We start from the raw sequence: 17,765 nt of genomic DNA on the forward strand, positions 1-17,765 counted from the left end.
GCAAAAATATTTTTTTTTTCTATATGTGTTAGAATGATTTTTATACGTCAGATATATTTTTTTGTATTACACGTGCAGGCAAAGTGGCACTTTGTGTGCGTGTTTTCTGTGCGGAAAGCAGCCGATTTCCGACGCCGCCATCTAGCGGCGACGCGGTGAGTGAATAAGCCGCGTTCAAAGTCATTGCCCACGGCTAAAGCCGCACTCGTGACCAATTGTTAACTTTCCGCACTTGATACACAATATACTATTATCTGACATTATATATTTTTATTATTTTTTTTTGCAAAAATTCGCGCTGTTACTCATGATCGAGACTTTTACTGCTTTGGAAAATAATATTATTTTAAAATCACGGAAATTTCACTTTGCTTGAGAGGATGTAAGCGATGTGTCTTTCCTGATACGGTAACTCGAGAAGGGAAGAAGCCCTTCGTAAAAGGTTTCTCGTCTGAATCTCAACAAAAATTCCAACCTGAAACCTTCCATATGTGCACACTTTGCGAGAAATCGATATCGCCTGGAAATTCCTCTATTATACGATATTTATCTGTGAGAAATTGTGTAAAATTCTTTCAAAATTCTGAATAAGAAATGAGAGTTAAATAACTCAGGTTTGATCATCGTGAGAATTAATAGTTCTAATTTGTATCTGTCTATATTGACAAGGAACAATTAATCCATTAATCAATATTATCATGAAATAGTAATCGAGAATACTTATCAATTATCGTAATGAAAAAAAATATAAAGTCTACAAGGGGATAATACAATTTAAAAAAAAGGAAAAATAATTTTGAAAAATTAGCTGTGTGTGTGAATCGCTTCCTGGCGGATCGATTTACTTTCGCGTCGCTGTGATATTAATGCCACAGGCATCTTTCGCGGGATTCTAGTATAATAACGTCACGGGGCCTACAGGGATTTCTGCGTTTTTACTACTATTACGGCTCTAACTCATGTCGCAGTGTTATACAGCCGCGGGAAGCGACTATATAGTCGGATGTTCTATGAGGTATAAATTATGCGCGCCATTAGATCCTAACTGTGCTGCATGATCACGTATGTATCACAGGGCAATAGCTGATAACCGGTAGATAAGGGCGGGTGTCGAGAAAGAAAGAGAATTGTATTTCTTTTATATCGTCTAAGATGCATGAGATATATCAAGATTTGCTCATGTGTTTATTCTTGTTTTACGTATTAATAATAATTGTTTAGACAAAATTTTATCTCTAATAACTTTTAATAATTATTCAAGAATATATATATATATATATATATATATATATATATAAAATTTAATCTTAAGGGGATGCTGACCATGACTGTTTTACTGACTTTGAGTTCAAGTGCTTTTCTTTTTATTGGCTGTACAGATTGAAAAATCCTTCTCCACAATTCAAGTACTGATAATAATGAACGTTGTAATTTCGTATAAAAAAATAAAAGTTATTACAGTTTTTTATCGGTCTCTTGCATCAGCTCATAACAATACTTATTTAATACAAAAGTTCTGTAGTTTATTTGCGCACAAAATATGGCGCTCCCAATAGAGATGACATGAAAGAATAATACAGAAGTAATAAAAATGAGATTAAAAGCCTGTATTAAAAGATTCGTAATTGGATTAAAATAAAAAGTGAACCTAACTTAACTTAATTTAAAGTCGGTAAATAGAACAACGGCAGCATCCTCTTAAATTTAATTAAATCTCGCATTATAAGGGATATTAAAATCTTATTTTTTAAAATTATCTCTATCAACGGTGTTTTGAAATAATATATGTGTACGCGAATATATTAAAATTTTTTTTTCATGAAAATATATATTCTGCCAAAAAATTTGCGTAATGATATACACGTAATGCAAGATTGAAGTCACGACGGACCATCGCGAATCCATTAGTCGCTTCACGTCCAAATGTTTGTTTTGCCTGGCAGAATGAGAGCAGAAAGCAAAGTACGGCGAATGAATAAAGGTTTATAATGTGCGGATAATCGAGCGTCATGCAAGGTCGATTTTACCGATCCTTCATTGATCTCCATCGATCTTTCTCTCTTTCTCGAGAATTTTTTTTCCATAGCTACAGCTAGCCAGTTCTTCTAAATCCTATATAAATTTTTTTAAATTTTTATTCAACGATTTTTATTCAACATAATATATCACGAATAAAAATCGCATCATGCATGTCAATTCTAGATGACTGTCAATGGAAATTTTGCATCGCGCGCATTTCTTTCGCGTACATTTGACGAGCAAAATACGAGATAATGAAGAATTGCAATTTAAAAAGAGTGCAGAGTAAAAATTTACCTATACAAAGCGACGACACGATTTCTCCTTTTTTCTCTCAGACTCCTCTATTCTGCCTCTATTTGCTTACATTTCTTGCGACTCGATCGGAAGAAATCTGCCCGTCGATCTTTCACGGTTATCGAAAGTCAGCTCGTCGCTTGATACATCCTCTTTCGGCGTGTCAGCTGATCTCTTTTTGTCCGAGCCGTCTTTATCGAGATGATCGAGGCACACAAATTCAAATAGAAGCGACGCGACGTCTTGATTTTTCGCGCCCATAAACTCCCTTTATTTAAAAAAAATCGTGTCTTTCTTTCCACTCGATCCTCTCGTTAAACGCTTAGAAATTAGAAATTATTGCCGCGCGCGGTTACGATTATTAATAGCGCCGCGATTATCTCCGCGAATCGCAGTTATGCAAATGCATTCCGAGCATCGCGGATGTGACCGAGCAATAGAAGCGAATTATGGCGATTGAGAGCGCGATTATAGGTACCCATGTGATCTCGGTCTCGTTGAGGATAGATTAATTATTTAAATCATAATGCGTCGCCTCATCGTGTTATCATTCGACGAGAGATCTCGATTTCCTTTATAATTAATTCTAATATAATTATTTCATACACCTATTCGTCGTTTGACATACCCACGTGACTCACGTGATATTATCTGTCAAGGATCGATTTTAATTTATATTTACATAATTAAATCTATAATAATTTTATAACAATAATAATCTACAATAAATAATAAAAATCTATTATATCTAATTAAATAATTAAAAAAGTAAAAAAACAAGTTGTGCCTAATGTCAGCCCTTTTCATACATGATTTTAAAATGTCAGCTTTTTAAATTTCTAAATAGCTTATTACAGCTTATTTTAAGATTTAGATAATTTTGAGTACAAATGGAGGCTAAAATGGACTATGAACTCTTGGTGTTTCAGGTTTCCAAGGTGTACACTGCGAGGAAAATATTGACGACTGCCCGGGTAATCTCTGTCAAAATGGCGCCACGTGCGTGGACAGGGTGAACGAGTACTCTTGCCTCTGTCCCGCGGCCTTCACGGGCACGCAATGCGAGCTGGACGTGGACGAGTGCTCCGTAAGGCCGTCCTTATGCCACAACGGGGCCACGTGTACGAATTCGCACGGCAGTTATTCGTGCATATGTGTGAACGGCTGGACCGGGCCGGACTGCAGCGTCAACATCGACGATTGTGCAGGTGCGGCCTGCTTCAACGGCGCTACCTGCATCGATCGCGTCGGCAGCTTCTACTGCCAGTGCACTTACGGGAAGACCGGTAAGTATTAATTAATGTTATATTTGTGTGCTATCCATTATTAAACGGAATTCTCCCGGATCAGCCACTCTCGAGATGATCCTTTCTGATGCCTAAACTTAGCATGTCTTTTCTGATGTGCGTATCCGAGTGTACTCGAAGTTTAACCCCGGATCCAGATCTTCTCCACATTTGGGATACATAAAAAGATATATAAAATTTTGCAATATTTATTATAAAAAGTCCAATTTAACGTAAATTTCCTGATTTTGTATCTGAAATACTTTTGATGGGGTAACTCATCAGTGGGAAAATGGGAAGCAATTTCGCTAGTCACATTCAATTCTAATGAGTTTCATCGATTGTCGGGTCTAATGGGACCTAGAAAATATGACGGAAGTCGGAGAAGTTCCCGGAATCAGATCCAGATCTTCTCCATATTTGGGATACATAAAAAGATATATAAAATTTTGCAATATTTATTATAAAAATTCCAATTTAACGTAAATTTCCTGATTTTGTATCTGAAATACTTTTGATGGTGTAACTCATCAGTGGAAAAATGGGAAGCAATTTCGCTAGTCACATCCAATTTTAATGAGTTTCGTCGATTGTCGGATCTAATGGGTCCTGGAAAATATGACGGAAGCCAGAGAAATTCCGGGAATAAAAGATATAGGAAGGTGGAAGGAAGGCTTAGTTTGGCGAGGTCGCGGACGAAGGTGATTAACTCGGTACCGAGTATGGTCGGGAAACAAGACTTGTAACTGCAACGATCGGCAGGTGCATCTGCACCGATGTGCTCTTCTCTCTTTCTGCTGCGTAGAACGGGTCCTTCGGAATCTCGAGATTCCGAAGACTCCCGGGGGCCCCCGGCCGACCTAACCCGGCCGGCTTCTTCTTCTCCGCCGCTTCGTAAGCCGACCTTGGCGACTGGAAACGAGTTTCTGTCCTTACTTCGCGCGCGCGGCGGAGCGAATAGTCTGGGAGTGTATAGAAGAGACCGGGGTTTTCAGATCGATTCCCGCGCGCCGGCGATCGCCAAATACAGGTATATTCCACTCTTCGCGCGTCGCCAGACATCTCGTCGTCCATTCCTGGAAGCTGGACGTTTCCAGGATGACAATTCTTGTCGAACCGCAGGTATATCGCAGTTCGTCAATATAGAGTATCAACTCTAGAAAAATCAGAAAAATTGGGAATTGTCAGGAATTTTATTTATTTTGAAAAATCTGAGAATTTTTTTGATATTTTAGGGAATTTTGTTTCAAAAATTGTGCCTTTGATAATTTTATATTGCAAGACTCGACTGACAGATTAGTTATCGCATCTACAAATTTTCTTATTTTATCTGGAATTTTAAATAAAAATACCTGGAAGATCAAGAAATTTTTTTGTATCTCGACGAAATATTTGGGGATAAATTATTCATGAATTTTGCAAAATGAAATAAATAATTCGCAGTTTTATCGGGAATTAAATATGCGATATAAGCGATACCAGAGATTTTGTGCAGTTTAGTTTCCTATTTACTATAAAAAAAGATAGAATTCTCGCAGAAAAGTTAACGGACACGCAATGTACAGAGATCTTGTTGCCTCCAGGCGTGCTTTTCAGTCCATATAGTAGTATAGAGATATACTTACAGTTAGTCGCGGGCGTGCTCTTGCATCTGCATGCACTTACTCTGGTTTATATATGAATGTCCTGGGGACTTTGGTACCGTTAGCGAATCTCATAAAGAAAAGTTCGACACACGCGAGCCGCTTCCCAAGGAAAATTATATCCCACGGTCAGTTTCCTCAATTTCGTATCACCGCCCTAAGTTTACGATGCCGGGGCCAATTTCCTTAATTATCTTTTCTAATAATTTGTACAGCCGCATAATTTATAAATTCAAAGGAATCGGAAATATATACACTGTGGGCCATCCATAATTATTAGCATATGTATGGCGTACATTTTTTCCCATTTATTACGTTTTACAAAACATTTTTATTATATATTTATTATATAAATTTTTAATTATATACATATAATTTTTTATTAAATATAAATTTTATTTTATAAATAATTTAATTATATAGATATTGAGAAATGCTTTTGCGATAAAAATTGTATCGTAAAAAGATATATTTTTTGTGTCTGATATAATTGAAGAAGAAAAGTGTATGAGAAAGGGAATTCGTTTTTCTTTTGCAGGGCTGCTCTGCCATCTCGATGACGCTTGCACGTCGAATCCGTGTCACGAGGGCGCGATCTGCGACACCAGCCCTATCAATGGATCCTTCACCTGTTCCTGCGCCACCGGCTACAAGGGATTGGATTGCTCCGAGGATATTGATGAGTGCGAACAAGGTAGGAATTTGATCCCTTTGCTCGCTTACATTTTGCACTTGATGATAGTTTGCACGATATTGCTTCCGCAATTGCTTCTTTTCTCACATTTGTGTGTCAATTTTGTGCATTTCACCTTTCTCTCTCTCTCGTTAAATATTAATCGAATTGCGAATTGGCGAATAACGTTTTCATGCAACAAAACGTTTCATTATAAGTTTGCATAATTGCCAATTATGCGAAGATAAATTCGGTAAAAATGTATCCTTTAATCGGTCGTCGCTGGATTATATTGATCGATTAAGGCTGCAGTTGCCTTTAGTAGATCGAGCTGCGATCTTCAGTTTCGGTCATCTGTTATTAATCCGCGTTTTGAAAGTAATCTTCGTTTAAATCGAGAGTAATGGGCGTCCCGATGGTCGGTATAGTTATTAATGAATCGAGGCTCGATTCAAGAAATGCTGGCCAACGATCGGACAACAAGAAATCGCGAGGATAGCTATCAGGTAGATGTTATCTCGTCCGGCGAGACCAGTTTCTCGCATTGAAGTCGCTTGGAAAATAATAAATTGCTATCGCAGCACGCTGTCGAATGATGGAAAAATTCAAATCATTGAAGCGGTAAATCGCATCATATATACAGCTCAAGAAAAGCGCGATATTAAACAAAATTCTCGCTAAAATAAAGCAAAGTCGAATTACGAATTATTTTATTCAAACGCTGATTTAAGAAAATTTATTAGAAAGATTTCTTTATTTTTTTTATTTATGAACGAGAATAAAGGACAGTCAGTGATTTTCAGATGTTTAAGGAGATTCTAAACTTCTAAGAGTTTAAGCGGATCTTAATAAACATCTTTTAGAAGTTGTTTTTTTTTCTGTTTTATTGACAAAATGTGTGGTTGAATAAAGTATAAATCTATTTCTTGGCTATACGGATTGTTTTTTTACCTGAAATTAGAGGAATATAAGTGAATGTTTAGATATCAATTTGGAAGCCTAATAAACGAGAACGACTCATTCTACATTTTCGTGCACACATGAAATCTAACGATTATCTAATCTCACATTTTGTCGATAAAACAGGAAAAAACAACAGACTTCTAAAAGATGTTTATTAAGATCCCCTAAACTCTCTTCTGTGTCAACGAGTATCTAGGTAAGTCAAATTAATTTAAGTATTAAAATATGTCAGAATTTTTTTGTGTTCGGAAATCGTTTTAAATATTTGATACCCAGCAGCTGCTATAAAAAAATGGTAATGTGTTAAAAAACACGCAATTAATATCCATACATTTTGATGGTTAAAAACTGTATATACATTAGGAACAAAATTTAATGATTTATTAGAGAACGATAAATTTCTCTAAATTTATGAATTCATAAATTAAGAATGATTTTCGGATAAATAACTTCTTTAACTTCTCTTTCGCGTGCGAAATTAATTTCTCATTGGAAAGGAATGAATCGCCGACGAAGTCTCCGCGTCGATCGAAGGGAGGTCATCGCACTCTCCGTAATATTTCCTTCTGATCACGTATGTTTGTGCGATTGCCTGTCCACTTCGCACGATCTGTGCGTGTTAACATCGCTGCATCAGCGTGGGCAGTATGGCAATTGTGAGCCAATCGAGGACACGCAAGCGACTCTCGGCGCGAAAAGAAGGAGAGAGAATGATCAGTCTATAGATGTATCCTTCGTTAGCATCGTTAATAGCTTTGTAACTAAAAAACCGGATCTTACGTTGCTTCTCTACGAGCCACAAGTTTCGATTTTTGTCCATCATCGATCGAGCGAACCCACAAAAAGTGTGTTCTGGTGCGCTTAGATGTGTATTTATTTAATGACGAATTAATCATACTTGTATAAAACTCGCGAATCTCTCGCGATAAAAGGAAAGCAATGACTTTAAATCGTGTTGAGAGTGAGAACCAATTTTTTTTTAAGTATAATATTGAGTGGAGTTAAAATTTAACTTGATATTTATGATTGACATTCGAATATTATATATTTATTTTTCAAATTATTTATTTAATTTAAAACATGTAATCGATTAAGTATAATTTGAATTATATACATTTATTAATAGTTTGAAAAAGAATTCTTTATAAATGGAAACAAATATGCCAATAACATTAAGAGTGCATGCACTGAAAAAAATGATTAGCTTGATTAAACCTTTCAACTAAATATTATTTTGTTAATTGAACATACAAAAATATTTAATTTAAATACGATATATTAAATCTACCAAAATGTATAATTGACTTAAATATTAATATATATTCAATTAACAAAATAGTAATTTAGTTGAAAGGTTTAGTCAAGTTAACACATGTTTTTTCAGTGTATAATTTACAGTCAGAAGAATCGTTAAGAAATCGAAAGAAATAAAATCGATATCGCGCGAAAAATCTGTAGTTCTTTAGATGAGACACGACTAGCTCTGCGAGCAGAGGAGGTTCGCGAGTGCAATATCAATCGCGGGATTAACGTACGCGATCCCCCATGGTCCGTGCAAATTGAAAATCCACACGGGGAGATTCACGGACGGCAGATCGATCGATTGCGATCGATAAATTCGGCGCCGGATCCGCGTTATTTATTATTGTACCGGATCTTCGCTTCATCCCGTCGACGTTCTCGTCATCGAGCCTCCTCGTGATCGATCTATCGCCGGTCGGGAAGCTTTAATCAACACATGTTGCAAGCTTATAACAGTGCGATGTGATAATGGAAATAAATCTCTGTGCACGAGGTCAGTTTTCAAGAATTGCTCTAAGCTCTTGATATTTTATACTATTTTATAAATGGTTACAGGTATGTAGAATATATAGAAAATTTTAATTAATACAATTCTAATTATTATTGTTTTAATATAATGATAAATAATACTAATTTTAATTATTAATTGTTTTTAATTCGTATGATTTATAATATATGGAGACTAAATGTCCCTTTGCTATTTAAATATTTTTATTTATTGATTTTAAACTAAATATTATGTTTTTTATTTTTATTTCAATTATATTTAATTATATAATTTGAAACAATATATATTTCTAAAGTATTATATATTTATAATTATAAATGCATTAAAATTATATATATATATATATATATATATTTTTTTTTTTAAATCACACAGTTAAATTAATTTAAATTTAATGACAATCCGAAAAAGTGAAAATTTAATTAAACTTAATTTTAACAGTTTTATATAATTTAAACTAATGTGTGATTTTTCATTACTATTTTTATTACTATTATGATCATCTATTTTTCGAAATGTTTTTTGATACTTATGTGAGATGGAGAATATGTATGATAGTTGCCTTTTATACGAGGCTCATCGATTTAAAATCTGAAATCTCGAGCGCGCGAGAGTAACATTTATCATTTGCGCATTTCTCAGGATGACGTATCGATTCGATTACGCACATAAAGTCACGCAGGAGAGCAATGATCCTTAAGGGGATCCTAAATGCACGGGCGAACTCCGATAGGGTCGATAATGAAGATTTTTTAAATATAATTATCGACAAAACTCTATAGATGTCGCAATAAAAAAGTTGTCAATCGACACACACATACATATACAGGGTGTCCCATTTTATATAATTTATAATTATATAAAAATTATATATACACAGGTTGTTACACATACATATACACATATGTATGTGTGTGTGTATTTATACAAGGTGTCCCATTTTTACTACCCCTAATATCTCTTCGTTTCAATGCATTTTATAATAAAACAACAAAAGTTATACGGTTTCAAAGGAACTATAAAATAGTACCATTAGTGTTGACCTTGCACAGTCATAAAGATTACGTGAAAGTCACTATCACATGATAAGTTATAAAGTTTCAACATTGCAATATCGCTTCTGAGAATTTTGCGCACATGCAAACTGCATCTGGGGTAAAATATTTTGTACAGTTATCAGCAAACGAATAGATCGCCTGTGGAATTATTTTTTAAAACAACCAGCACACGAATAGATCGCCTCTGAAATTATTTTTTAAAACAACCAGCACACGAATAGATCGCCTCTGGAATTATTTTTTAAAACAACCAGCACACGAATAGATCGCCTCTGGAATTACAGTTTTAAAACAACCAGCACACGAATAGATCGCCTCTGGAATTACAGTTTTAAAACAACCAGCACACGAATAGATCGCCTCTGGAATTACAGTTTTAAAACAACCAGCACACGAATAGATCGCCTCTGGAATTATTTTTTAAACCAGCACACGAATAGACCGCCTCTGGCACTAACTACTATAAAAACTATAATAATAATTATCAATTATACATGAAAAAATAAACAAAGGATTGCATTATCTTTCAGATAAAAAAAATTGAGAATTGCATTTTAATAAAAAAAAAATTAAAATAAAAATTAAAAATAAAAATAAAAATTGCATTTTAAACGTCTATTTGAATGTTCTTATAAAATTACACCTACATACATACATACATACAAATATATATATATATATATATATATATGTATATATATATTTATATACAGGGTAAACCATTTTAATCTTTGCACTAAAATTTCTCAAAATTCAAAAGTTTAAGACAAAAATGTTTCAGATAAAAGTTGTATGGTTTCAAGGGGGACATGAGATGGTGTCATTGATTTGACCTTGAATAGCCATTTGAAGGTTACGTGACGGTCAACTTCAATTTCTTAAATGGAACACTATATTTTTTCTTGCATACTTTTATAGCTGACTTTAAGATCTTTCCAAAACACTACAATAAAATATTTTTTCATTAAGTATTTTTCGAGTTATAAGGCTGCAAATTTGCAGTATTTTGACATAAAATAGAAAATATCTTGGGAAATATTCATTTTTCGATTATCATACCTTAATAATTTTATGCACAGAATAATGAGACAAATCAATTGGTGTAAAGAAAACACATAGTTGTCTTAAAGAAAAATTATCTAACTGCTTATTGCAATTTTCATATTTTTTTTAAAGGTAAATATGTGTTTTCTTTACACCAACTATATATATCAATATATATGTATCAATATATATATATATATATTAATACGATGTTCAGCATAACAATACGTACGATTTTTGAAATGTTTGCAACAGTTTAGAAAAAAATATATATTGTAAAAATTGATCTGTTTTGTGCAATCTATTACAAGCAATAAAAAATGAGGAAAAAAAATTTTTATAAAAAAAATTAGTGTTACCTTGAATTTTTTTAAATAAAATCATATTTTTTTATATAAATCGATTCTCAATATTCTGCATAAGTTGTAATGTAGGATGGCCAAAAAAAGCGAATAGCTTATGAGATATATTATACTTTCATAATGTACATAAACTATGAAATATCTCATGAAATCATTTTCTGATTATTTTATTCCAATTTTAAATCAATTGGTGTAAAGAAAACACAGATATAAATAAAGATATAAATTGTAAACCAACAGCTACATATTTTCTCTAAAACTCAAATATCTCGTAAACTTTTCACTTTTTCACAATTTTATCTTTATAATTTTTGATGCAGAATATTGTAACAAATTGATTTAGATTGAATATGATGCTTTTATTTAAAAAAAAATTATGACATTCATTTTTTCATGAAAACATTTTTTTTTTAATTTTTCTGTTACGTAATAGCTTTGAAACAAATTCATTTGTACAATATAAATTTTTTAATTATCAGAAACGTCTCAAATATCATGCGCACTATTATAATATATATATATATATATATATATATATATATATATATATATATAATACATACAGCATACATAATACTGTTACATACAGCACAAATACACAAAATATTACATACCTATTTATTATGCACATAAATGTATATAACGATTAGACAAAAAAAAAGAAATAGAAGAAAAAAGAAATAAATAGAAAGAGAGCGAACGAGTGAGCCTTTTTATAAACGTCGACAAGCAATATATTATTATGTATGTATACATGTATGTGTGTATGTATATATACATATATATATTGCTTTATGATATATATTTATAATGTAAAGAGGCTAGAGAACTCATACTCACTATCTTTCTCTTTTTTTTCTTCAGCTTTCTGTATCTATTAATTTATTCATTATATCCATGTATGTGTATAACAAATAGATGTATATAATTAATGTTTATTTGTACTGTTTATAATGTTATATATATATATATATATATATATTTCTTTTCCTTTTTGTCTATCTAATCGTTATATACATTTATGTACATAATAAATAGGTATGTAATATTTTGTGTATTTGTGCTGTATGTAACAGTAATTCTGATATTGAATCAATTTTATGATATGACATAATACTAACCTTTTAAAACATGCTCCCTTTCTACTCAATCTGCGACCAGATAGGGGCAAACGTTTATTTTTGTTTGCACCCATTATACACTATATATTTAATAAATATAAAAATATTACTTTTAAAATATCACAGTGTGTCTATCTATCACAATATTCGACACGTTATCACACGTTATAACGGTCGAGTCGCGCACTGCGTGTAAGCACGTATAGTACGTACCGCGTGACAAGTGAACCATCCCGCGCAAATATATGTCATTGCGCGCACACGATTTTGTTTACAAATATGTATATATAGGGTGTCTACATGCTACATTTTTAGCGTGTACCCAATTTTTGTTATTTTTCGCAAAATTATAATTACACAATTATTTAATATAATTATATATAAAAAATTTTTCCCGCGTTGTATGTGTCGTAAGGAGATATATGTATAATTGATCGTTTGCATTGAATGTCACTATTTTCTGAAAAGTAAAAAAAGAGAGCTCTCTCTCTCTTTCTCTCTCTCTCTTTCTTGATCCTTTATGCTTATTGTTAGTATTCTATCAATTAGTAATCAATGCAATCAATCATATCGTTTTACGGCAACAGCCAGTTACTCGTTCACTCACTCATTCATTCTTTTAAAATATGTCCATTTTTATACATAATTATGTAAATTTATATATAAAAAATAAGGGTGCATATATAATCATGTCAAATTTGTATATAAAACATATATATTTATATATATAAAGAAATACTTATTTATTACACTTGTATATATATATATATATATATATATATATATATATAAATTTATATAATTATATATAACAAGCACTTTTACTTAATTATGTATAGACATATTTCATAATATAATTCTGCGATTATACGTATACTTTTATATATTTCTATATAATGTTATATTATTATATACACAAATTTTTGTCCCGGGGTATTTTAAACTTTTATTTTCTTTTTCTTTCCCCATTCTTGTCTGTCTTTACATGCATGTTATTATGTTGTATGTGTATCATGTATAATTTGGATTTGTATGTATGTTGAGAAGATTGGAATAGATAAAATTTTATTACTTCATGTTTTTATATTATAAATGCAGCTTTTTGTAAATATCCGAAATAAATAATTTTTCTACAAATATTTTAAATTTATCAAAATATTTTTTACTGCACAATTAGACTAATATATTTTGCATTATTCTATCTTTATTAATTTATTTTATAATAAAATGGATTTTATTGAACAAATAATAAATAGTAAATAGAGAAAATATAAAATATCGAAAAGAATATATTCATATAAACATATATTTGTGAAATCGAAATTTTGTTAAAATTGACTTTCATAGAAATTGTATTTTATAAATTTAATTAAAAAAAGCTGCATTTATCAGATAGAAACATAAAGTAATAAAATAATATATTCCAATCTTCTCAACACACACACACACACACACACACGCACACAACTTCTTATAACAAATGTTATATAAATTATACATATACAGGATGTAACAACGATCATATATCAGGAGTTTTTAGAAGAAAATACGTATTTTATTGAAAAATGTTTTATTACCAAAGTTATAAGGGTTACTTATCATTACATAGTAGTATTAGTATTATGTTGAATAGCATTATCAAAATCACATAAAGATTATTTGGAAATAATGGAAACTCTCATTTTTTATTGCATGCACAGAATGAAAAATTTATTTAGAAAAGCTCTCAAAGTAAGCTACATGTATGTACATGCAATAAAAAATGAGGGTTTCCATTATTTCCAAATAATCTTTATGTGACTTTGATAATGCTATTCAACATAATACTAATACTACTATGTAATGATAAGTAACCCTTATAACTTTGGTAATAAAACATTTTTCAATAAAATACGTATTTTCTTCTAAAAACTCCTGATATATGATCGTTGTTACATCCTGTATATGTATAATTTATATAACATTTGTTATAAGAATTTGTGCGTGTGTGTGTGTGTGTGTGTGTGTGTGTGTGTGTGTGTGTTGAGAAGATTGGAATATATTATTTTATTACTTTATGTTTCTATCTGATAAATGCAGCTTTTTTTAATTAAATTTATAAAATACAATTTCTATGAAAGTCAATTTTAACAAAATTTCGATTTCACAAATATATGTTTATATGAATATATTCTTTTCGATATTTTATATTTTCTCTATTTACTATTTATTATTTGTTCAATAAAATCCATTTTATTATGAAAAAAATTAATAAAGATAGAATAATGCAAAATATATTAGTCTTATTGTGCAGTAAAAAATATTTTGATAAATTTAAAATATTTGTAGAAAAATTATTTATTTCGGATATTTACAAAAAGCTGCATTTATAATATAAAAACATGAAGTAATAAAATTTTATCTATTCCAATCTTCTCAACATACATACAAATCCAAATTATACATGATACACATACAACATAATAACATGCATGTAAAGACAGACAAGAATGGGGAAAGAAAAAGAAAATAAAAGTTTAAAATACCCCGGGACAAAAATTTGTGTATATAATAATATAACATTATATAGAAATATATAAAAGTATACGTATAATCGCAGAATTATATTATGAAATATGTCTATACATAATTAAGTAAAAGTGCTTGTTATATATAATTATATAAATTTATATATATATATATATGTATATATATATATATGTATATATATATATACAAGTGTAATAAATAAGTATTTCTTTATATATATAAATATATATGTTTTATATACAAATTTGACATGATTATATATGCACCCTTATTTTTTATATATAAATTTACATAATTATGTATAAAAATGGACATATTTTAAAAGAATGAATGAGTGAGTGAACGAGTAACTGGCTGTTGCCGTAAAACGATATGATTGATTGCATTGATTACTAATTGATAGAATACTAACAATAAGCATAAAGGATCAAGAAAGAGAGAGAGAGATAGAGAGAGAGAGAGAGCTCTCTTTTTTTACTTTTCAAAAAATAGTGACATTCAATGCAAACGATCAATTATACATATATTTCTTTACGACACATACAACCCGGGAAAAAATTTTTTATATATAATTATATTAAAATAATTGTATAATTTTATACATATATAATCGCAAAATTATATGTATAATTATACAATTATTTTATATAATTATATATAAAAAATTTTTCCTCGGCTGTACGTGTCGTAAAGAGATATACAATAATTCACCGTTTGCATTGAATGTCTCTATTTTCGGGAAAGAAAAAAAAGCTCGCTCTCTCTCTCTCTCTCTCTCTCTCTCTCTCTCTCTCTCTCTCTCTCTCTGTCTCTCTCTTTTTGTTTTATAGATTGCATACAATTTATCTTACATTTACAGTAAAAGTAATTTTTATAACAATTTACAGGTATATGCGAACAAATAAAATTCGTTAGAATCACAATGTCTATCAAATATATATTTCAGTAAAATCATTACTCGAATTACTTCGATGTATGAAAAATAAGATTTAGTTTTTATAAATTATAAATGCATATACTTATTATCTATAAAAATCATGTGAATATTATTGTATTATACAAATATAATTAAAATAAAATTGTATGTCATTATATATTTCATGTGTTTGATAATATAAATAACACAAAATTTTTTCTGTTTTATATATAGTTTTTTATAGAAAAAAATTGATGTATTATTTATATTATCAAACATAAAATATATAATGGCATACATTGGCTACACTAATTCAGAGGTTATCTTTTTCCTTCCAATGTCGAACAAAAAAGACAACCTCTGAACTAATGTGGCCAGTGTAGCCAAAACGAACAGACCTTATAAAAAACAGAAAGAGAGAGAGCGAGAGAAAGAGAGAGAGAGAGAGAGAAACACGTTGCAGCTCCATCTATCACGATATCACACAACTAATCTACTGCTCTGTTTTATTCCGCAGCCTCGATTTGCACACACACATATGCGTGAAATGTTTTTTTATATATAACTTTTTTATTAGACTTGCAATCTCACTTTTAATTGCTTACTAATATTTCTTCATATAATCCTTATCGCGCATACTATATTCCATGCACAGACAAACTGCAAAACTTTTTTTATTAAATAAGTATTATTACGAACTGACACAAAGCAGCCGATAACAAAACTGTAATTTTTGATTTTTATATGATTTATATATGCAAACATAGCTAGCGCGGTCCGTTTTTATAAGTACTTTAATCGTGGAAAAGGATTTATTGATCAGTATAGTCAATAAAAAGTTATATGAAAAAAATAAATATTCTCGCATTCGGTCGGTAAAAACATCATTTAGGATCCCCTTAATAGCATGCCGCAATGTACCCAATTTTCTCTCCCTGTCTTCTCTCTTTCTCTTTCTTTCGATCTTGTAGCTGCGGGCAAAACTTGTCATTCGAATTCCGTTCCCCTTTCTTTAGCGTAGGACTATGTGATATGACCTATGATTAGTGATGCAGTGCTTACGAAGCAGTCCCACTGCCGAGATGATAATGTTTATTAATAATTTTATACAATTAATGGACATAATTGATGACCAGAAACGGGAATTTATCGAGACTTCTTTGCGAAACGTCAACTTTAAACTTCTTCAATGCGAGCATTTGTGCAAAATTTGATTGTATATAATTTTGAATCACACTGGAAAAAAATTGATTAACTTGACTAAACCGTTCAACTAAATTACTATTTTGTTAATTGAACATGTATTAGTATATTTATATTAAGTTGTATATATATTTATGTTTTGTTAATTTTAATAGGTATGTTATATTTAATTTACATTTTTCTACATGTTCAATTAACAAAATAATATTTAGTTGAACGATTTAGTTCAGTTAACAATTATTTTAGTGCGCACTGAAAAAAATTACTAAATTAATACATATTTAGTTCAATACTGTTAAATGAATAATTTATTTGAAACAAATAAATATTTATTTGTTTTGAAAATAATTTTCTTATATCAAATTAATTTTTTTTATATCAAATAAATATTATTAGTTTCAAATAAATGATTTATTTGAGAGCATTGATATAAATACTTATATAATAAGATTAACTAAATTCTTTTTCATTGCGGAGATGCAATTTTGATACCGATCTTCTGTTGATAAAAAGTTAAAGGTTTGTTAGAATTATAATGAAGAAAAAATGATATATAATAAAATGTAAGATCCATTTTCTCTTTCGTTTTATTTGAAAAATAAAATGTTAGTTTAAATGGTTTTATATACATCAGATTGACATAAAATGAGGATCTTTTTTCCAAGCTTTGTAAACTGCGGAACTAAAAGTTCGAAAAAAAATATTAACATAATACATAACGTATTATCTTTATTTGGCGATCTCTACTTTTTTTATTTTATTGTTTTACATGATCGAATAGTGTTTCGATGTTAATAAATCTGTCACGTGTCAGGGTAGAAGTCCGATGATGACATGCGAG

General features: G+C 30.5%; 1 protein-coding gene across 3 annotated transcripts in view; it reads left to right on the forward strand.

Annotated features, from left to right (window-relative positions):
- Positions 1-17,765, forward strand: part of N (neurogenic locus Notch protein) — a 358,480-nt gene that overhangs the window by 214,778 nt on the left and 125,937 nt on the right. For all 3 annotated transcript variants that reach the window (XR_014925512.1, XM_085486314.1, XM_085486315.1), the window contains 2 exons: positions 3,246-3,602; positions 5,784-5,939. Coding sequence is in view for 2 of the 3 variants with exons in the window: in XM_085486314.1 (XP_085342440.1) it covers positions 3,246-3,602; positions 5,784-5,939 (513 nt within the window). In the remaining variant the exon portion in view is untranslated. The remainder of the gene's footprint in view (positions 1-3,245; positions 3,603-5,783; positions 5,940-17,765) is intronic.

The sequence above is a fragment of the Nylanderia fulva genome, unplaced genomic scaffold (genome assembly GCF_048542155.1).
Source record: "Nylanderia fulva isolate GAGA-0341 unplaced genomic scaffold, ASM4854215v1 Scaffold42, whole genome shotgun sequence".
NCBI classification, from domain to species: domain Eukaryota; kingdom Metazoa; phylum Arthropoda; class Insecta; order Hymenoptera; family Formicidae; genus Nylanderia; species Nylanderia fulva.